Source organism: Buteo buteo, chromosome 22 (genome assembly GCF_964188355.1).
Source record: "Buteo buteo chromosome 22, bButBut1.hap1.1, whole genome shotgun sequence".
NCBI lineage: Eukaryota > Metazoa > Chordata > Aves > Accipitriformes > Accipitridae > Buteo > Buteo buteo.
Genome location: NC_134192.1, coordinates 16,146,348 through 16,169,785, shown reverse-complemented (window position 1 = coordinate 16,169,785; position 23,438 = coordinate 16,146,348). Strand labels below are relative to the sequence as shown.

Genomic DNA, 23,438 nt, shown 5'->3' with positions numbered 1-23,438 from the left:
TGCCCTGGAGAGTTGTGGTTATGCCTGCCAGATAACAAATGCGGCTATGTTCGTTACTGCTAGCAGGAGCATCGTACAATCGGGAGGTAAAATACTGATTTTAATGATGTTGTATGGGTGTACAGGGTCATGGCTGCTGTGCAGGTGTCTTCCAGCTGGGTGGATGTCGGCATTGGTTCTTGCTATTGTGTTGAGGACATGGCTGTTGTTCAGCATCCCAGTGTGCCTTTCCCTCCTCCCCTCCCTGGCTGGGATGCTCCAGGGGTTTTGTCCATGTTGGTGCAAAGCAATGTGCCATGGTGAGCCTGGGTTGCAGGCTCCTGGGTGGCTTGAGGGCTCTGCAACTCAACTCTGCGTTGCAGAAGGCAGCGAGTCGCCCTGACTCCATGTAACTGCCCCAGGGGGTGTTTGTCGTGGCTTCTTTTAAGCCACATCAGATAAAAAGTCTGCATCAGCCCCAGTTTCTTGCTCTAATGCAAAGAGCAAACCTGTTGTAGCCCATCCCGGAGGTCCGCAGTTGAGTCCCTGGTTTGTTAGCCGAAACGGCAGCCTCTCTGCGAGGCGGCTGTGTCAAGTACACGTTGTCTGGTGGCGTCAGTCGTGTCACTCGAGGGTATTAGCACAGCGGCATCGAGCCCTGCAAAGACTCAGCCTTAGCAACGTGGTTGAGGTCATTTGTGCAACCAGACATGCTCAGGCTATAAGACAGGCTGGCGCTTGACGTGAAGATGTAAGGATGTATCATGTAATTTAGGCTGTCTTTCAGATCTTTTGTATATGCCACAGTCACTTAAGAGGATCTCTTTGGTCAATGAGAGCAAAGCACTGCCATTAAGGAGGAGAGCTAGTCTCTATGGAGATGGGCGCATGGCAAGGAAGGTCACAACTTGGTGGCAGAAAAGGCTGAAGCTGCAGATTAACAAAAGACGGTTTGATAAAAGAATTGGGGATGCTGCAGTCAGTAATCCCGTTTGGTTTTGTTTCTGCTGTGGTCAGTTGACACTCCTGTGATACTCTGAGCATGCTAGGAGCAGGTAAACGTCCTTTGCAATTTATTTAGCAACAGCTTCCAAGATGTGAGCTGAGCAGAGAGCCGTGGAAGCGGGGAGTTCAGGTGTAGCTCCCTGCTGTGCTCCTCCAGGGCAGTGCTGGGGCAGGCAACCTGCACAGCCAGTGCTGCTATCGGAGATATTTAAACTGCTCAGCTTTAATCCCAAGGACGCTTAGGGATCAAGTACTGTCAGCGTAATTTGGTAATCTTTAGATTTAAGATGTGCCAGGCATTGCCAACTCTTGCAAAATACTGAGCTGGCTGGTTATTTTCCTTTTCCCTTTCCCTCACTTTAGGTCTAGAAATGTCACTAAATATTAATGCAATATTTCGGACTGGATGAGCCATCAAAGCAGGACCACGTGGTGGTATTGAAGCGGTGGGACAGCCCCACTTGGAGCGTGGGCTCTCCTGTCACTGTTTCTTTCCCTGCCATGCGAAGCTGCCCCGTTCCCACCATGTTTATCGCTTTCCGTGGCACGGTTGCCTCCAGGAGCTCGGTGCAGAAGCAGCCGAGGAGTTGGTGGTGAGATGGCATTGCTCCCGCCCGTGGGGCAGGAGAAACCCACGTGGCTGAAAACACGGTGCTGGGCAACCCCAAGGAGCGTTCGTTCTTCATGCAGGTCTTTCATCTACATGGATTAATGGCCCTTTACGCTAGCTGGAGATTGCACAGGCTTATAGATTTTAAGGATACAACTTTTTGAGGGTCCCTTCTGCAAAGGGCTGCAGAGCCGGGACTGCGCATTTTTGGAGCTGGGCGGGCGCTGGGCTGCCTGGTGGTGTAATCCTGCACTGCGACTCAGAGGAAAACGCTCAGACCCCAGGAGCGCAAAGTAAATATTTAGCTGGCTCCTCTCCGTGTTGATCTACAGGCGGAGGCTAGGTAGGTAGTTAACACTTTTCCCCCTGCTGTGTGCTGTGTGCTCTCACAAGTTGAGGTAATTTGGTGATTTGACAGCATTTCTCCCTCACACTGAATATAAATAGGCGTTTGGCACACCTACTGCATAAATGCAACGCTGCTGGAGGTGGGGGGCAGAGGCAGCCGAGAGCTGTTGGCGTTAGAGTACAGCGTGCTGATGTCATTCTGAAACCCGAATTTCTGCAGTGCGCTAGCTGCGTTAGAGTCATACTACGTAGAACCCCTCTTGCTGTCGCAGAGCGCCGGCCGGTTGCCCGAACCCCTGCGTGCCTTGGGCTGGACCGCGGGTGGGATGCTCTGCTCCCCTGCCCATTGCACGGTGCTGCCTTGGGTGCCCCCAGCTCCGTCCTCAAGATGTCCTGATGGCCCAGTGAGGATGGGGGAGCCTGAGTTGTCCCACAGTTAATTAACTAGGAGAACCACGAATTCTATAAGGCATCAGAATTCAGTTTTTTCTTAGTTTCTTTTTCCTTGTTGTTTTTGTTAATGAATGCATTCCATGTGCGCATGGAAATATCCTGATGAAGCTTGAAGAGCTGAATCAAAGGAAAAAAAGGCTCTCATTTTGCACCAGCAGTTAGCTGATGAAATGTAAAGATGCAGTGGGCTGATTAGTGATTCTGGTAATGTAATTAATGCCTCTGTTCTTTCACATGTGCAGAGCTAGAGATCGAGCTAAGCGCTCAGTGGAAATTTGCCCTGAATGTGCAGTTCAGTGCGCTCAAAGTTATTGCTCCCTAGTTATGATTCCTTCAGTAATTCCAAATTAAAGTTGATATACTTGTAAACGAAAAGCAGGGCATGCTTATGAATTACAAGGGCTGGAGAATTTGGTTGCAAGATGTGAATGTTAATGCATCTGAACCACCGTGTGCTGGGCAGGGGAGGGACTGGCAGCAGAGAAAACGCCTTGGTGGGTGTCACTTCTCCCAGGTGCAGAGCTGGTGGAAGGGGCTGGCCGAAGTCCTCATCTCCACTTCCCTGGCTGCTACAGGCAACCAGCTTCGCATAGTTCTGCTGTTATGTCTTCTTAACATCTCAACCGTCATAAACCATTAACATAATTCCCAATCTGAAACCAAACTCAGAGGAGCTCATTTTTGCATGCAACATGATTTTGGCACGCCTTACATGAAACTTTTCTCTCTCTTTTTTTTTTTCCCCCCCATCCCTCCCCCATTTTTAATAAACATCACATTATCAAAATATTAGCGACGCCGGATTTGCTGTCGTTGGTTTACCATAGATAACAGCATGGAGCGTTCTTTCCGTTTTGATTCAATAGTGCATGACAAGGGAATCCAATTTGTTCAGATTTAGATGACATGCCTCCAATTATGTAATTCCATTAGGAGGTGCCTGCAGCCAAGTCTGTGCTCACAGTCTCAGCAGACATAACTCTAATGGGACGTGTTGCAATATTGCTGTGTGGTAAGCACAACTTTGATAGAGAGCACGACCTGTCTCTCCCAGTCGTGTTTGTGGGAATGGAGAAGATGAAAAATGGTCTAGCTGTACTTAGGGCTCTAATCTGGCAATAAGTTATGTCACTACAAGAACAAAGCTTTGCAATGAAAGGTGAATTTGTAATGGCTATATATTTTATGTATTCAAAATCAGACAGTAAATGCAGCACTTTGAATATGATCTTATATTCAATTCCATAAATGGAAGATATATTGGTTGCAGTTTTTCCTCTTGAATACCATCTCAGATTCCTATATACTTGGGAATGTTGGATATTTATGAGGATATAAAGCAGTGATGAAAACATAAGACTAAATCTTAGCACAGTTACAACTTGCTTTAAATTATTAATCTTTAAGAAGCACGATAAAAAATTCTGCCATGCAAATTCTGCGGGACTGGGGTTGGTGTACATACACATTACCATAGAGCTATCTAAGTAATGTCTTTAAAATAATTGTGTAATGTTGATGCAGACTTACAGTTTCTGCAGGCAGGAAAAGGCAATTCTAGTGGCAGATCTGTCTCCCCAAGAAGCGGGATGTAACACCACTCATAAATAAAGCTGTTTAGATGAATTTAGCATCACTTGCAAACCAGAACATTTCTGCAACGCCTTTGGGTAACAGCTCAGATGGGGCTTGGTTGGGCTCAGCTCTCCGAGGGCTGGGAAGGGGGCTGGATGGGGCGTGTGGGATGTATTTTTGGTAGAGGATGCTCAGACCTGTGGAAACTGCGGAAATTTAAATAGCACTTAATAGCTATAAAAAGGTCAAAGCTCTGACAACCATAAGATATCTCTTGCTCAGTCTTGCTCTGATTGGGTTGGACCTGCAGGCAGGACTACTCCACAAAGTTGGGATGTGAGCTGTACACCCCACCTCTGTTGGCCAGTACCAGCTAGGGCTTGGTCAAACAGATACTATTTAAATATATAGCTTTTATTAAGAAGAAAAGCTCCTTAATCCTTGCTCTGGGAAAGTATGAGTGATAGCATCTCTTCTTTCACAGTCTTTTGCAGTTCTCACATGAATATATGAAAGAATTCAATAATGTTCTAGGTTAGAAAATAGGGTATGCATATGTATACATCTTTAAAATCTATCTTCTCTGACTTTCTCTCCCCTTATTTATGTTGAGAGAGGAAGCCAGCAACCGATTTCAATGTATGATGCATCCAATATCACCTTTCACATAAACAGAAAAAATATGCTTCCTCTGTTGATGTGATGAGACCAGGATGCATTTAAGTGTCTAGAGCAAGTGTCATTTTGTTTAAAATAATGTGAAGAGAAGCCCAGTCTCAGTATGTTGAAGTGAGTTACGGGGGTGCTGCTGTTTTAATGACAGGATGGTGGAGATGTAGCTAAAGATGCCGCTGCTGTGCCTGAGCCCTGGCCCAAATCGCCGCTGTCGTGAGCCCTTTCACACCCGTTGCTCTTGTCCATGTCCCTGCTTGGATGCTTTGCCAGAAAATCCGGCTCAGGTGGCATTTGGCTGTGCGTTAATCTAGCCCCTCGGTGGATGGCTCAGCCTGCAGATATAATGGAGTCTATCAACCTCAGGTTCAAAACCCAGTGTAATTTTGTGGGAATGAATTCTTCAGATAAATTCGGTAGAGCACAGTTTCTTAATCTGCTAAATGGGAAAAGACACTGCTGCCTGGCGTTTATTGGATTTTGTGCGATTTGGAAAGAAATTAGATTGTTTTAGATTAACCCCTCCAGGGATGGACACCTAAGAAGAGGCCGTTGTCGCTCAGACAGTTGATTTTCAGGTTTATTTATCGCAGCAATCCAGCTGCCGGTGTGACTGAGAGCAGAACCTGCGCTGCTGCGATACACTTCATCATGCTCTGGAGCACCCGTTCGCTGAGTTCAAATGAGAAAGCATCGATCTGCGGCAAACCAGGCTGCGTACCCCAGTATCGGTGGCACCGGCCGGTGCTTTGGCTTTTCTCCCTGGGAACCAAATACCCAGGTGGGTTTCCCTGGGTGTCCAGGGGCTCGCTGGAAAGTGTCTGTGAAGGCACCTGTGCTCCAAGGCAAGCTCTGCCCTTGGGTCCTTCCAGCTCTGCCAGCACCCTGTTTGGCTCCCTTTAGGAAGAGGTTCCCCAGGTGGGCTCAGAGGACCACCATGGGTCTCTCCATCTTCACCTCTGGATGCCAACGTGTCACTGGATTAAGTGACAGCAAGCAAACCTGCATGCGAAAGTGAAAGCCCACGTGGCGAACGCTTTTCTGGCTGGCGGGGTGAGCCAAGCATCACTGGCTGTCTGCAAAGCTGGCATTGGCCCCTGCACCTCCAAAGCTCTACTCCTGGACACGTTTCAAAGCAAAATGGGAAAAGTCTGGGGTCCGAAGGGGCTGCGCCTTGGCCTGTGCAGCATCTCCACTTGTCTAGTCTTCGCAGGAGTGCTTCCACACCCCACGGATATCTGCACAAGGGTGAACTGTGAGAGCAGACCTGGTGTTCCCAGCGCTCTGCTCGCTCAGGGGCACGACAGGAGGGGTGCCCGTCCTCACAGACCTAGCTGGAAGCTAGCCTGGTGCTGACGTTGAGAGAAGGGGTTATTACTCAGTCCTGCGAGTGGCGAGAGGAAACGTTCAGCGTATTATATTCTGGGACACCTTCCCAGAAAACATTTTCTTGCGGTAATTACAGCACTGATGCCATAAGCCCCGGCAGCGGCTCCCCTTTGCGGTTAGTGGAGATGAATGGAGTGGAGTAGCAGGAAAGCTCTCCGAGATTCAGTTTGGCCATAGCCTGTTAAATTAAGAGCCCGTTCAACGAGGGCATCGTGCGCTCCTCGGCCTGATGGGGACATAGCCTGGCCACACGCAGCAGGGAGTGAGAGCCGAAATCTCACTGCATTTGCTGCCTGAACTCCGGGGCTGCCACCGCAGCTCTCCCCCCACGGTCGCTGGACCCGCACCTTCTCCTAGTGTGTTGTCTGAACTGGATCATAAGCTCCTCGAAGCAAGAACCACATTGCCATGGTGCTGTAAACCCAGGAGATGAGCGTTCACCGGCTTCATTGTGTTCCGTGGGGGGTTTACAGAAGAAAGGTGCAAGCCACAGGGTGGACCCAGCCTGAGCTGGGTCTCCTCTAGGCTGCGCCTACATCCATTGCTGGATAATGCTCAGACACGTCTGAACGTGCATTTACAGAGTTATGGTCAGTTGAAGGTGGCCCCAGGTCCTCCTCGTCCCCCTCCACATTGTGTGACATGTGTGATGATATTCCCCTATGTGGCTCCTGTTTCTTGAATTATGTTTTATTTTTTATAAGAGGGGGGAAATAAGCACATGAAAGCACAAATCTGGTCACAGGTACTGTTTTTTTTGGCAGGATGGTAGGCCAGCAAGGATGAATGGAAAAGCTTCTGGCCTTGCTCCTCTCTCATCCCCTGGTGATGTGGGACTTGGCACTGATGGGTGCTGAAGGGACGCTCATGGATGCCATCCTGTCCCTTCCCTTGGGGACGCCCTTTGGGAGGACTGCCGAATACACCACAGGGGAAGAGGAGGAAATCTGGGGAGCTATAAATGATATGAGTGGGATTCGCTGGGGAAGATGCTGAGATTAACAAGTTAAGTCCTTCACTGAGATGGAGGTAGCAAGGTCACCTCTTTGCTCCCTCGAGTAGGGCAGTTCCTCTTCAGCCACCTTTCATCCCTTCATCCTTTTTCCAAGGCAGATGCTCTCCTGCTTCATACCTGCCGTGCTTTTGGGACGTATAGAGTTGTGTTCCATTTTGTTTCCTCATTGTGAAACACACTGTGCATTTGCTTGGAGGAGGACAACTTGCGTTGAGTTTCTGCTCCCAAAGCTGCACTCCCGGCATCAGGAGGGTTGCAGCAGTTCAGATGGGGAGGGGAGACACGGTCGAGGCAGGACTTGAAGCTGGCTGATTGGTGAACTGTAAACTTGAGCTGGAAAATGTGGCTGTACTGTAGAATTCAGGACACCATCTGTTTCATTGCTTGCTTGCAGTAACATTTGTACTTGATAATTAAAATGTCATACACATTTTTAGCCAGAATAATCCATGGAGGAGTAGAACTGTGTCTTCTGAAAATCATTCAAGAGATGCTCGCAGATAGGAACGATGCTGTTTTGAACCATCTCTCGCTGCTCATAGAGGAGTTTTGCGCCTTTTTTTTTCCTTCCCATTTTGAGGAGGAGGTTAGAGGAACGGGAGCAATGGCAGATCCTTTTGGAAGGAGCTGTGAATCTTAGTGAATAACCCTGGATATTATGTGGTTTATTTTGCTTTAGGTTGGTCGTGCTGGGGCTGGGCTGGTGGTGCCTCTCCTGGTTTTCTTCTGGCAGTGTGGGTTAGCTTTTGGCTTCAGCTGAAACCGGCTTGTGTTTAAGGGTATCTCAGCTAACTTAAGCAAGACTTTTCCTCCAGCTGGTGTGGCTGAGGGTTCAAAGCTCTGCCTGCTTGGTTGGCTGTGGATGGCGCGGGGTGGGAGCTCAGCTCCTCTGAGCAGCAGGCTCGGGGCTCAAGGACCGCAGCGAGAAGCTGCCGAGAGAAAGGTCAGGTCTTGACACGTGCTCGTGTTACCTTCGCTGCGAGAGAGACCGAGCAAAAGGCAAAGCAAGCAGCGCTGTTCGCGGGCGGTGGAACCGAGTGCTTCGTGCGCAGCGATGCCAGCCCTCACCCGTTCCGCTGGCGCGGAGGGCAGCTGGGCTCCTCTCCTCGCCTAGCCCAGCTTGCTCCGTCTCCCCTTCGCAGTGGCCTCAGCGCAGCTGCCAATTTGGCTGAAGTTTGCTTCGTGGCACTGAAAAGATGCAAAAATTGAATTTGCTTTTGGCTGTCCTAAAATAGGATTTTGAACATCTTAATGCTACAGATTAATTAACAATATAGGAGGCATCTGAAATCCATAAACACGCAATGTGTCCTAGCTGATATCTGTGCTGAATGCGGTGTCTCTGACGCCCAGGAAAGCATCTGATGAGGTTTTGCCAGCTCAGTCTCTGGTTCCCAGGCACATCACGTGCTTGGACTGTGTAGATGGTCCTCCTCTGAGCACAACACGATGGACACATCCCTGCGTTGGTTCAGGGTTGTGTAAGAGGCAAAAGTGGCGTTTTCCATAGATGTGGCTTTCTAAGGGCATCAGCCTAACAAATTCAGACCAAGTACAATATGCTTTTGCTAAATGTATGAGGTGGAACTAGTGGACATGGGAAATGGGATGTTCTGCACATCTTGTAATGTTTGCAAAGTCTTGCTTGCTTAGCTGATGTAAAACCCCTTCCAGCTGAGCTTTGACACAACAAATACATCTATGGAGTTTTATTAGAAATGCACTCTGCTATTCCATGCAAATTTTAAATGCAGTTATGTCAACCAACTATGTGTGAATAAGATTTTTAAAATCCTGGTCTGCTGGGAGACATTTGAAGCTCACAGCTTTACGGCGCATCAGTGTGTGCTATCAGTAACTAGTCAAGATTAAAGATGAAGTCTGCAGAGGAACTGCAGTGAGTACTTCAGAAATGCTCGCCAGCCGGCAAGGTGCTTTCTGGGCTGTCTCCTGGCTTAAATCAAACATTTTGATGACATCCCAGCATCCATGCAGACCTTCTTGTGCATCAAAGTTCAAGACATATCCTTGCAGTATCAGATCCTGTGCTTCTGCCAGGAGACTGTATTGTAATGTGTGAGAGAGAGTTTAAAATATTCTAATTGTCTGCTATGAAATTACAGTTTTGTTCCCTGGAGTAGAAAAGTGAGTTTAAATCATTAACGCCACAAGTCTCAGTGATGATTACGGAAATGTTTGCAAGTGACTTAATCAGTATAGTTTGTCTGAGTGGCCCATTTTAATATTATTGCACTGATTAAGTTTTCTTAGCTAATATGTGTTTCATTTCCAATTCAATTAAATGAGAATCCCCTTCTATTACATGATATTACTGAAGTGCCCTAGTGGGGCAGAAGCACACTTGGTATTTTCAATTGATACAGATTTCTTCATTATACAGTCTCATGGTGCTAAATGAAATCAATGAAAACTGAAATTAAAATTGTAGCAAGTTGCAGCTGTAAATACATTGTCCACTCCTCTGTCCCTCTTTTAGCAGTAGGCTGAGAATAGATTGTGATAAGCAAAATATAAGTTGCATTAATGTGCCCTTTTTATAAGCTATATATATCTCCTTCCTTTAGTTTTTAAAAGCACTTTCATGTAACCTATCGTGGGATATATTAACGGGCATGCGGAAGATTATCTGCAAATGGCTTGTGAAGGAATTAACATCAGCCTTACATTTTTTCACAAGGCAAACCTCCTCCTTTTAGGTATTATTGAAGAGAATTGATTGAGCTCTGATATAGTAACAAATGATTTTATAAATACCTCTCTGGAGTTAATTCCCCATTGTGGGATATGCAGAGCTCTTGGAGCTAATCATATGATCTTTTTCTTGAGAGCTCCAGGATTCCTCCAACGTTGAGGCGGAGATGTTCAGCAGTACATACTTTCATATACGAAGGAGCAGGGAGGCGTGTTACTACAATTCAAGCAGCGATTAGGAAATTGCAACGAGTGCTCAGGAAATACAATAAATCACAACTTCTAAATACACATTCATACATTCATAAAAAAGACAAATGTACGTGTCAAGCTGAGACGGGAGCCCTCTGCACCCTCTTGCTTCTAGATCATATTGACAACAAAACTTGCAAGTGAAGTGCACGGGGTTCAGCAATCTTCTGCCTCACGTGCACCCTTTGGTGGGTGGCAGGACACGCGTGGGCAGCCCTGGGGAACGTCGGGCAGGTTCAGCACGGCAGCCCCTCTCTCACGTTTCTGCTTTTGTGCTGCTCCGAGTGGCCGTGCGTTCCGCTCGTGCCCTCCGCTTGCACGCTCAGGGCACAGCAGAGGCTGTCTGAAGTATTGGTTTTATTAAATTATTAAAAGTATTTTCATCTGGTCAGAGAGCATGTGGCTTAGTGCATTTAAGACATAGCTAAAATACGTATGGATATAAGGATAAAGCTTTTTTCTTTAATACTAAATACATGCTTTTTATAAACAAGAACCTGGAGATATTTTTTTTTTTTAGACTATAGTAAGTATTTTAGCATAGTTATTCTGGCTCCATAAGTGCAATGAAAATGTTAGCCTTGGCATATCAATCGTGCTTTACAGATGACTGTAATTTCCTGAATGTCAAAACTCCAAATTTTTCTACTAAGCAAACTTTTCAGTGGCAAAATAGATTGCCTCCATAATATATCACTGTGTGCAGGAAAAAATGAAATCTTTATGTACTGTATTATGAATCAATGAGGCATTAAGATTCTTGGAAGGGTGAGTGGACTCTGGAAAATGAAAAACTGCCACTATTCCCTCTCTGTAAACCACTGCTTATGGAGTGTAGGCTCTGCAAACCTCTATCCTCGCCGCCGCAGAAATATCAGTTACAAGTTGAAACCAATTCCTGCGACGGCATTTAGATAGGGTAAATACTGTTGTAAATATCTGATTTATAGCAACATCCTGTGGTTATTCACCAGCTCTTTTGCAGTGGCCTCCTTTTCGCTTTGGGAGGTCTGCCGTGCTTTTTAATGAATCCGTAAGAGCTCTGCGAACGGGGAGGTGCTGTACCATGCCTGGAAGATGCTGCCTGCTGCGGCTCTGTGAGACGTGAGCTCTGGGGGACAGGGATGGTTCCTCGCGCCGCGAGTAGGAAGGTGCTCCTGGTACTCTGTGGGCTTCAGAGCTTGATTTTTCAAAAGACATCACTCACACCTTGACTTTTCCTTGCGTGTGTTAAGGGCAAAATTCAGTTCTGCATCCTGTTTCGTAAGGGGTAATCGCCCTTAGCAAGAAAGGCGCTTTCCAAAGCCAAGACCGTGCGTGCTGCCGAGGCCAGTGTCACCAATCCAGCGTCACCCAAACTGCAGCTCATCGTCAGCAAGAATGAAGCATGGTACACTCTTACACTGTTGATGCTCCTCTGCCGCCTTCTGTCTCCTTTCCTGGGGTTTTACCTCGTGTGCAGCTTGGGGGTCTCGGCACCACTGCTGCCCTCCATCCAGATGCCTCTATCATATAATTAAGCTAATGAGGTGGGAAGCTTTGCTGCTCTGGGTAGGTTGTGGTGGGAGGTGGGTGTTTCCAAAGGGCAGTTCAGTCCTTTTCCCGATAGTTTGGGTGGGTGGGATGGGTCTGGGCCCCTCTGCCCCGCCTTGCCACCCCTTCCCGTGCCAGACTCCGGGGTGGGAGGCGGTGAATTCAGGACTGGCTCCAGCGGCTGAGTCACTCTTCTGTTTGCCGAGTCTAAAAACGGAAACTTGCTTCCCTTTTTATACACCGCTAAAAAAAAAAAATAAGTAAAAAGGCCACTGTTCTTGCTGAATTGGTTGTGAGCAAGGGTATCCTGCAGAGATCTTCATAATACAGGCAATTATGAAATTAATACCACTCTGGCAAATCTGCAGGGCAGCTCTCCCCTCTACAGGCAATGCTGTGGACAATTAGTTTGTGCGTGAGGGTAGCTGGGAGCGTGTGCATGTGTGAGGCTGCATATTTTTTACTTATTTAAAGCCTTATTTTCATTTTCTTTGTGTGCGTGTGCCATGCCTGCACGTATATGAACATGTACCTTGAGCTGCAAAATCTTAAATCACTGCCTTCCTCTGTGCCTGAAATACTTCTTTTTTGCAGATCTTTCCTATTTGATAATTTCATGGGCAATGATGGGCTGGTGTAATTGCCATTCTTGAAAAATTCAGCTCCTTTTTATAGGTTCCTCTGGCACTTTTCTTCTGCTGCCGTTACTGTGGGTAGGCTGCTGGCTTCCTACCCCCACCATTAGTGTTTCTAGACAAAACATCTCTGTGATTCATTGGGTGCTGATAGAAGTGAAAACATAATGATTACTTAGAGGAAATGTAAATTTACATTTGCTAACGGCTTTAATTCACAGTTCTGAAATACTTATCTCCTTTCCTCCCAGGCCTTGTTCAGAGCTAATGCATGATTCTCCTGTGCCACCCTGAGACCCAGAGTAAAGGAATATAGTCCGCATGCTCATAGTTTTGCAGGCTGCTGCAGAGAAAAGCGGTGTTTGTTCCTCCTCCTCCTTCTCTCCCTCCCCGTAATCTTCATACTTCACTTCTTGAAGGAAGAAGTCATTTGTTCATCTGGATTTTGCGGTACTTCTAATTTTGGATGAGGTGGAGCTGGAAGTTTAGTTTAATTGAAATGATTGAATGAAAAGAGGTCTTGTATGAGCAAGGAGGACCCAGCCCTGGGTCTGTTTGCTTGGCAGGTGCTGAGGCCGTTGGGGAGAGGAGAGGAGAAGCAGAGCAGCCCTGCTCTGATAACCCTGTTGTGCGCTCGCCTCCTTGCAAGCGCAGCAGGGGAGGACCTGCCATGGGCAGCCGGGCTGCGCATCGGGGCATCAGGCAGTCCTGCAGCCTCCGTGGGACACTGGGTGTAAGATCTTCTCCCTGAAGCTCCCAGGGAGCACGACAGCCTCCCTTGCTCCTCTCCTGCTCAAGGGCTCGCTGTTGCCCTTGTTCGTGGGGCCGGGAGGGCTGGGAGCAGAGAGGAGCGTTGCGGGAAGCCCACGGGTGATGCTTCTCGGCTGCTGCCGTTGCCATCCGCATCGCTGATGCGAAGCATCTGGGACCGATCTGGAGTAGATGCAAACATTTGATTCCCAGCGCGGCGTCGGTGAGCTTGCCAAATCTTTCGGCCTCGTCTCTGCGAGCTGTGCTGCGGGAGCACCTCTCAGCGGGGAAGAGGTATTCCCATTTTGAGGGGGTTTCCAAGCACGCATGGTTGAGGCGGGAGAGGCTGTCACCAGGGTGCTCACCCCTGTCCTTTTAATTGTGTCTCTAGGTGAGAAAGTTTGTTAAGAATCAGGATGAGTCACAGTATTAAATGAACATTTTGCCTCTCTCGGAGCGATCTCCAAACAGATGCCTGCCTCCAACAAACAAGGCAGCAGGGGTATTTCTCTTGGAGGAACAATTTGCGGTATTAGCAAATCAAATTCTCAGTGGGCCACTCTTGATGGGAATTAACCTCACCTACTGGGAGCAAAGCACTCCCGGCGCCTGGCGTGGTGTAATTGAGTTTGACTTCTTGTAGAGACATGGTGGGCATGATTGATCGGTAGGGAGACCTTCTGCCGAAGGTTAAAATCCATCAGCAGCTTCAGAGCTGCGCAGGGAGGGTTTCTAAGAGCAGAGCAAGAAATGTGAGACTCGCACCGTTCACGTTCCTGACCTTCCATCATTGTCCATGACTTTGCTGTCAAATTATCCCGAGCGGAGACGTATCGTGAGCGGCGCGGGGCGAGGGAGGAGCGCAGGAGCCTGCCTGCGGCAGAGTTTCAGTTCACTGCTGGGAGCGGCGGCGGAGAAGGGGATGGGATCTCCCACCCGTGCATGGGGCCACTGTGTAGGGGCATCTTCCTCTGGTCGGATGAGCTGTGTGAGAGGAGTTGCTGTCAAAAAAAACCCCTAAACTACTCAGCTTTTAAAAGAATGAGTATGTGACCACTTTTTTATAAATGAGCTCTGTGGATTTTTATTCAGTGGCATGAGCGGTTTATGGGGAGGGTGGGAAGAACACTGATCGTCCTTGTGCTGCTCGCCAGTTCTGGTGATTGTGCATTGTTTCTGGTGCCGAAGCACCAACCCTATGATTATTTTTCTTTTTTCAGTAGCTCAGTCCTTAATCCTTTGCATCATATGCAGAATCTCTGCTGCAGGGGTTTAGTTCATCTTATTTGCTTTTCTGCTGGATGTGGTACATACATATCTGGTCTGTCCCTTTGCCCCTGCCCCTTCAGAGGGAACTTTCCTTTCAAAATGTCCCTCTTCACCTGGAGCATAACTTGGTTTCACACTGCCCTGTTAATGTACCACAAAGTCCGTGGACTGGGGAAGAAAGTCCCCCAGAATAGGAAACATTCCTTATTTCCTGTCCTCCCCCATCTCCACCCAAAGAGATGGAGACACTTGTATAAAATTGCCTCCCATTCACTGCACAAGTCCGTCTGTGACTCCAAACCATCCTAGCCAGGCTTGCCATCTGGATGAGCTTGACCTAGATACAAACTGGTATGCCTGAGCCTGCTTAAAGGGTAGCCTTAGTTTTGCTGGGCAAATGGGACTGCCCCAGTAGGTTCCCTGGAAATCATAGCTCTGCTTCCTCAGCCCTGTGCTAAAGCTGTGTTTTCCTGGGTTAGTTTGCCCCCGGGGCACAGTCTGGGGGGGAGGTCGGGATGTTCCCGAGGCTGCAGTGCTCCCTTTGCTTAGGCTGTAGGTTTCTCACCCTCTGTAGCCTACAAAGCCCTTCTTGCTACAGCCTCATTTCTCAGCAGAAATGGGAAAAGGTCACTCAGTCCCTCACCTACTGATCCATACGCTAATGGATGTAATGGTGAGTGGATGTTTAGCTTTCAGCTCCCCTCTCCAGCTCCTTACCTCATAGCTCCATCAAGCCAGGCTCAGGTTTCCAGGCTGAAGGCATGGCAGCTGCCAGCGTCTGACCTCCAGCCTTCCTCTACCTCAACGAGCAATTAACCAGCGTGGCAGCCTCTGTCCTGGGGCAGGGATCAATCGGCCTTGGCACCAGCGGGAGTTTTAACCCGAAGGGGCTCAGACACGCCGACCTGAAGCCAGCCCTGGTTGTGCTTGTCATGGAAATGGTTCCCGTTTGGACCCCCCAGCAGTTGCTTAGAGCCACGCGCTCCGTCCACAGGTTTGGCCGTAACCCTTTCTCTCTGCATCGCCTGGGTTGCTGCTGCTTTGCAGTCCTGCTTTGCACAGCCGGGGCAGTTGGGTTGGGATGAGCTGTACTCTTACTTGGGGAGGTTCTGGGCCATTTTGCTGCTAAAGCAAAGTCCCCCCTTCCTCACCTCGTTTCAGCAGAGCAGCTCCACGCGCGATGAGCTTCCTGAGCACCGCGGCGTGGGTAGCTGCGTATCCCTTCCCTGGCAGCTTCTCCGGGCTCTGAAGTCTCTGGCTTTACTCAGTGCTGTCATCCCCTGGGGTTTCACACCTCCTCACTTTGACTTCAATTTATTTTTTTCTCTTTAATGTTGCTTTTAGAAGCTTGCTACAGGGATGCTTTTAAAAAAAATCATTAGATTGGAAAAAAGGACTCTCATTCAGTGCCTGTGCTGGGCAGAGGTGGGGAAGGGGCTGGCACAGATGCGCTATGTGACCACAGAATTATCCTTCAAAGTGAGCAGATGGCTCAGTCTCAATAAACCCCTCAGAGAAATTCACAGAGGTCTTTGAGGCTTCAGTTTGCTTCGTATTTTCTCCAGGCGCTGTGCAGGAAGGAGAGAGGGGGCTGCTGTGGGCCGAGGAACCAGACAGCTGAAAGCAGGTCCATCCACTGACAGCATGTGTTTCTTGGTCCCTCTCAACCAAAAACATTTTATCTTAGCAAACGTCATGTCATAGCAACAACGTCAGGCAGGGGCTTGCACTGTCCCCCCAAGCCAGCATGCGTTGCTCCCGGGTGGGGGGTCTGTGGGATGCTTGTGCAGGAGGAAGAGGATAGAGCATCTTCATGACCATGTAGGTCATTAAAGTGCTCTGGTACCAGCCACGGGGCATTGGCGTGGCAGCACCACTGCCCCAGAGATGGTGCCCGTGCTGGGTCAGCTGGAGGGAGCTGCAGTTCCAGCCCATGGGTGAAACGTGGCTTTCCTGGCACTGCAGTGGTGCCAGGACGGTGTGGCAGCTGGCGTGCCAGGAGGATGCAGCTGGAGGGCTGGCATGGCTGCGGCTGTGGGGAGGCCGAGCACATCCCTCCTCTCTCCATCCCTGCCTTCCAGCACATCAGCCTGCCTGTCTGCGCCACTTTCCTGTTTTCCTTGTCCCACCCATGGGTAGAAGCGTCAAAGCACCAAGAAAGCCCAGCTTTCACACCCTGGCAGACGATGCGAGCCATTAGCTGGGCGTTTGTCTGAGGGGAGCTTCTGACCTTTCCTGAGCAACTCTGCGGTAATGGATCATGCACAAATAATTCACGGCTCCCAAAACCACTGTGGCTTCAACCTTGCAGTGATGTGATAAGCAGAGCGGGTGGTGCAGCATGGGGGACACACTCAACCTCGTGGGACTGTTTGGTCCCCGCGTTCCTCGGGGAATAGCTGTGTGCAGGGAGATAGCACGAGCAAGTGACTGTCACACCATCTCGCATTCCTGATGGCTCCAGGGTCAACCTACTTTTTGAGTTGCTCACAAGCACCTTTTGTTCTCTGCTTCATAGGCATCCAGCTCAACTTTATCAGAAAATCTGTGTTTCTGATGAGTGCAGCTCTTTAAGTCAGAGGGATGATTCACAGTAAAGTTTGAGCTCTACCTGCAAATGTGTTGTCTCGGGCTCCGAAGCACAAGCTTCAAGGAATGGGCAAGAGCTCAACACCCCCTTGTTAAGACAGCAGAAAGAACAAGCTGTTACGTACAGAGCTAAAAATAATTGAAAAGCTTTGAGTCTTCCTCCCAGTTGCAGCAGAAGGATGCGCTAAGCGCTGATGGCCGAATCCATCTCTGGCACAGCTCTGACTTGACGATACATTAAAGCTTTTGTGACTTTTTGAAGCTCAGTTCAGATAAACGCAGAGCAGCGTGGCTGCTTTTCCAGAGCTGCCATGATTTCTAACATGCTTGAGAGTGGCTTGGGGCAAACCCAAAAGCTGGTGTTCCCAAAAGGGATGGTGCCTTTTTCAGTAGAATTTTAACAGGGAAACTTAAGAAGGGCAGAAATGCACAAAATAGCTGATATTGGCCCAGCAGCTGACAAAGCATCTCTCTGTAAGCCATGTCTTGAAAGCAGGATTCATCTGGTAAATAACGACATGATGTAAATAACAGCGCTGAGCCTGTTTGCAGGGAGCTGCGCTCAAGCTGGGTAGGATATGGGCTCGGTCTGGGGCATCCTATAAGCATCCCTGCCGATGGCCTGGCTTCCTGAGCGTGGGGTGCTGGAGGGAGCCCAGACACCTCCACGCTCACTGCAGAGTCCAGTGAGCATCCTTACTCAGCCTCCACTCCCTGGTCTCCCTCGACTGCAGCGTTTTCCTCCGATGGGCGCTGATGGAGATATCTCACTGGATGAGGCCGCTGGCCACCTGGGGTGATGGGGATCCATTATGACACAGTTTCTTCTGCCAACATACAAGTTTTTATTCATTCTTTTGTTTTTACAACAGCAGCCAAGGGAGGCACTTTGTCACTGCCTGTGACCAAAGAGCACAGAGGGAGAGTGGCTGAAGAGTTTGAGCTATGATAAAATGCTCGCTGTATCGATCTTGGCTCAGGATTTGTTTCCCTTCTTGCATTAACTCCCCATTGATTGCCGTGATGACCTTAGAGCATACAGTTTTGTTGGCCTTCTCCCTTAGCCGGCAGCACCCCTGTGCCTGCACCTCGCTCCCCCCCAAGCCTTGCCGAACTGTTGATGGGCCAGGTCGTACAAGGTGCTCTGGGGTAAGCAGAGCTTTGCTTTTGCCTCCTCTGTCATCAGAGGTTTGATGGCTATATGTTAGTCGCTATAGTTAGCGTAGAGGTTAGTGCTATATGGCACTAACTTGTTATTGCTTGAGGGTCAGGTCATTATTTTAGTGCAAATAAACTAGATCCAAGGGTGAGGAGTCCCGGCAGGAATTAAAGAAGGGGCTTGGTTTTGCCCCGGAGATGCTCCGTTTCCCCATGTCGGGGACCCTCACGAGGCTGTGTCATTGCTGTATCAAAGGAGGCCTGGTGTACCAGGGTCAGCGCAGGTCCGTCGGGGTGACGGTGCTCATGGAAAGCCCTTTGCCCTGCTGGGTTCTCCAGCACTGCCAGAGACTTGCTGAGACGACAGAGAGTGAAACTCTTCCCATCTTTGCAAGGGACAACGTGAGGTCGGTGGCTGCCGCTCCGGGTGCGCGACGTGAAAGTCGCCTTCATCCTTGCTCCCTCTTAACTCCAGCTCTCACGGTAAAATCATTTAATGACCCTGTTTTGGAGAAAAGTACCTTCCTCGGGGTCGTGGCGGGGGCTCTGGCCTCCTTCACCTGTGTGAACCCGCGGCCAAAGCCCTCGGAGCCAGGGAGCAGCACCAGGGTGAGTGGGGTGGGGATGGCAATAGTGCTGATGGCGGCTCTCCGACTGTCGGGTGCCATTGTGTCCGGCCGCTGATGCTGTACTGGGCTCCTTGGCCTTATTTGGTTTTGCAAGTTTATTGTACTTTCTGCTTATTTAATTATTTATGAGCGTGGATGCTCTAAGTGGGAAGAGGAATGGTGACTCTCCCAGTTCCCTTTCCCCTGTGCTGTTGGATGCTTTTGGTGCTTGTGATTCACTTTTCAGTCCACCCAGAGACAATTTGCTGTAAAACATTGACATCTAGTGGCTTTTCTGACGAAGGGAACGATAGGGAACAAAAGATTGGCCAGTCGTGATGCCACTAGGGAAAGCAAATGAATGTCCCTTCTCCTCCTTACGCAGCACCAAGGACATGGCGATCACACCCCGGGGGGCTCGGGGCTCCCGGGCACACGCTCCTCGGTGTCCTCGTCCTGGAGGAGCGGTCTTCCCTGGCAGGACAATTAGCTTATTGAGCTACTTTAATGCCATTTACTTAAGCAGAAGGCTGGTATCCTGACGGCATACCGCCGGCATTATCGCTGAGGCTGTGGTCATATTACAGGAGGTGCGAAGAGCTTGGTGTGTATGGCTTCGGGCTGCCGACGGTGGACAACATGGTGTTTGATGGTGGATGTTAATGTGCGAGTGATCTCTTAATAACATATGTAAGGTTGAGCTTGCAGCATTTCCAGCTGGCAGCCTGACGGAGTTCCCTGCAGCAGCATGTCCCCCGTGTGTGCCACTGTCCTGTAGCTCCAAGCCAAAGTCAGCACCCCCCTTGGAAATGTTTTCTCTTACCGAACGGTGTAATGCATCCTTTAACTTCCCGTTATTCACTTATCTCTCCTCTCTCATCGTTGCAGTCCTGTATCAGGCAAAGGCAGGAGGATAAAACGAGATTTGCATGGGCTTTTCTGAGATCCTTATTTCAGTGCAAGTGGGTTGGGGCTTCTGGGCACATCCCGTCTATCCGGCCTGCGAAAGGAAATGTCTTCCTCGTAGGTGTAGCGCTGCTCAGGGGCTCATGCAGCTGAGACCCACGGCTGCTCATCGGGACAAGTAGCACGAGCAGCTTTTTGCAGCCTACATAAACTTGTCAGTGCAGCTCTGTTGTACAAGGAGACTAAAAAAGCCAGTGCTACCTGTGCCCTGCTCGGGTTGGGGCTTACATCCTGGGAGATATTTTGATTATTCCCCCGAGGTCTGGGGTGAGCACCAGTTGAGGCACCCAGCAGGAGCACGTTGCCCCGTGGGCAGCCCAGCACAGAGGGGAATCTTGGGTTCCCTTCTGCCTCTGTCGAGGCAAAACCCACTAAGCAGAGACGGACGTGTGCAGGTAGATACAACCCTTCCCGCTCCCCCCGGGCAGTTTGTTCAGCCACCCTTCACCCTGCAGAGGTGAGCGCTCAGAGGAGCGCTCTGCGGCAGGGCTCCTGAAAGCCTCTTCGCGCATCTCCAAGTTTCTATCGATTTCGAACGTTAATGCGCCGTGTGCTGGAGGCACTTGGGACTAAACGCTCTGCCTTCCTCTCCCCTTGGCAGGAATTTCTACTACATCACCATCCTGCGTGACCCCGTCTCCCGCTACCTGAGCGAATGGCGCCACGTCCAGCGAGGAGCGACGTGGAAGGCGTCCCTGCACGTCTGCGACGGCCGGTCCCCCACCACCGAGGAGCTGCCCAGCTGCTACACGGGGGACGACTGGTCGGGCTGTTCCCTGCAGGAGTTCATGGATTGCCCCTACAACCTCGCCAACAACCGCCAGGTCCGCATGCTCTCCGACCTCAGCCTGGTGGGATGCTACAACCTGTCGGTCATGCCCGAGGAGCAGAGAAACAAGGTTCTGCTGGACAGTGCCAAGGAGAACCTGAAGCGCATGGCCTTCTTCGGCCTGACCGAGTTTCAGCGTAAGACTCAGTATCTCTTCGAGAAGACTTTCAACATGAACTTCATCTCGCCGTTCACGCAGTACAATAGCACAAGGGCCTCCAGCGTGGAGATAGACGAGCAGACTCAGCAGCGCATCGAGGCCCTCAATTTTTTAGACATGGAGTTGTACGATTATGCAAAAGACCTGTTTTTGCAGCGGTACCAGTACATGCGGCAGAAGGAGCACCAGGAGGCGCGGCGGAAACGCCAGGAGCAGCGCAAGATCCTGAGGGCGAAGCAAGCGCGCCTGAGAGAGCAGGGGGAGAACAGCTCCAGCACTGACTACATAGGGAACGTGGAGCGGTGGCGGCGGTAGTGCGGGGCGGCTCGCCCGACACCAAAAACCGGAGCAGAACCCAACCCCACCCGCGAATCGGAGACGCCGGAGCAGCCCAAACAAATCACGCTTCTCAAGGGTTTGAAGCAAAAAGAGGTTAAAATGTTGCCTTTGCAGTTGCCTTTGCAGTAAATGTTGTACTGTACGTGGAACGCTTAATCTTAGCGTGTAATTAAATTGTCCTTTTTAGGTTTGTTGGATTATTTATGAAATACGGGAGCCAAGTAGGCTCATCGGAAATGGTTGCTTGGACGTTTATTTAAAAGAAAAGAAAAAAAAAATCCGTAAATTAGTTATGAGTACAAAATGGGATGCTGGAAAATGTTTATGATGCTCGGCTGAAATCTATCTGGGAAGCAAACTCATTTCCTAATAATGAGCATTTAGCATACTCTCACAATACAGTGTATGAGCAAAACCTTTTCCCTTTGATTTTATCTTAATTTTATTTTAATTATACGTTTTCAAGGGCACCAACTGCTTATGGTATTTACCAAGTTAATGAATGGACGATGAAGGGAACAATAAAGGTCTAGAAAAAATATTGACTAGTTTTATGTATAATATTGGCTTTTAAAAGGAATAGAAGTAATTTCTCTAGTTATATAAATATTTAAAATTTTAAACTTTTTCTACCTACTGCTGTTTAGAGTTTTAAGCTTGGTCTATCTCATATTAAAAAAAAAGAAAAAAAAAAAAGACATACGTACTTTTCTGAACTCAATGCCAATGTTATAGACACTGTTTCCAGAATTTTTCAGGGCAGTATGATTTTAACCATTCTGGAAAAGTTACAGCACATCTTCATGTTTCATAAAGCCTTTTCCAAATTATAGTCCTGTGACAGTGTCTAATTTTAAGTCTTTCTTACCCATTAGAATACATAATGCTGAATTTATCATTCCTTAATAATTGGTGGTATAAACTAGATGAAATTATGTTGCGGATATTTGTGTAGTGTCTTTAAAAAGTCATAAAACTCTCTAATCCCAGCAATATTACAAAGAGATTGCTCAATGGAAGAAGTAGATTTACACTTGAATTAGGATTTACTTCCAGTAAATCTTTGCTACACCAGATAAGAACAGGGTTGTTTTTTTTCCCATGCTCTTGAGCCCTTCTTAGCGATGACGGATGAGCGATGACTAAAAATGACGGAAACCAATTTTACCATAGCCATAGTTATACAGGATGAGAAGGTTGCATGGTGCACGGGGATGCAGCAGCCCGCTCCCGAGCAGGCTCTGCTGGGGCGCAGGGTGCGGAGCTGGAGCTGGACCGGGCTCACCCACAGCCCTTCGGCCTCACCGAGACTGACGGCGAGAGGAGATGGGGCAGGAGGTGCCAGGGGCTCCTATAAATCTCTATGCAAAAAAAAAAAAAAAAAAAAAAAATTAAAAACCTCTGCAAGGCTTGGGCTAGACATTCAGCAAGTTCAGAAATTTTGTATGTAGCCTGCAACGCTCCCGAGCTTGGCCCTAAGTGGCGATCTCGGTGTGGGTGCGCGGTGACGGAGGCACCCAAAAAGGGCGCTCTGTCCCGAGGTACACAATGCTTACAAGGCTCACTTGCACTATTGCCTTTCACCTGTGATATTCTGTACACCGAGAGGGCAGGGGGGCATAAAACAAGGCAGAAGGCTTTAAAACCATCTTATGGCTCCACGCCTAAGTTATCTGAAAGTTGTTTTACATCTCATGTTGTATTGCAACCCGGGGGGCAGCAATACTGCCGGGAGCAAGCAGAGAGCAAAGCAGCAGCAAACCAATACCCTGCATTAGCAGCTTGGAAAAGAGAATAACTTCATGTACAGCAATTTATTTTTCTTTTTAATGAGAACTGCAGTTGCCAATATGATGTCTTAGTTGTATTTTGGTTTTTACGGGGGAAAATAATTCGCTGTTAAAACTGAAAGGCACTGCTGTAAACAGGACTTAACTGTGGGCAAGCTGGAGGGCCTGTTGCAGAAGGTGCATTTTGTTTTTATGCTGTGGTGTGCATGGTTTACAGAGACTAGTTGCATTTTCTTTGTGTATACTGTTTATTGTATATAGGGGATGTACGAATATAAGGATACCATTTTGTCATAACCATATCAAATTCTACTGATTTCCACTGTAGACGCTGTCTTATTGTGTAGATTTACAGGCCAATCCACTGACTTTGATTGTGTAATTTAACAATAGAACTGATAAATAAAATTTAACTACAGTCTTCTGATTTTCATGTGATTATTTCTTCATCTGACAATGTGTTGGGAATTGCACAGTTCAGAATGAACAGTAATTTCAACATGAATGAAATAGCAGTTGACAGGCAAGTATATGAGTTTAAAATCATGGCTTTTCCAAAGTGTTTTTAAACTACAGCTTTCAAGGGCAAAGCCACTTTGGACTTCCTCTGGTTTAGGAGTTACTGCAGAGGTTTTGATTGCTTTTCTGAGCACTCCTCAGAAACACAAGCTGTGGTTTCTGGTGATTTTAAATATGAGGTCTGCAGCATTAAGGGCTTTTTTCTGTGTGCACATACGTGTGTGTGTGTATGCGTTTTTTGGGTGGTTTTTTTTTTTCATTACATGATACCCTCCACTTTTGC

General features: G+C 48.5%; 1 protein-coding gene across 1 annotated transcript in view; it reads left to right on the top strand.

Annotated features, from left to right (window-relative positions):
• Positions 1–23,063, top strand: part of HS6ST2 (heparan sulfate 6-O-sulfotransferase 2) — a 132,160-nt gene extending 109,097 nt beyond the window's left edge. The window contains exon 2 of the mRNA XM_075053794.1: positions 20,120–23,063. Coding sequence (XP_074909895.1) covers positions 20,120–20,822 — 703 coding nt within the window. The 3' untranslated portion in view covers positions 20,823–23,063. The remainder of the gene's footprint in view (positions 1–20,119) is intronic.
• The last annotated feature ends 375 nt before the right edge of the window (positions 23,064–23,438 follow it).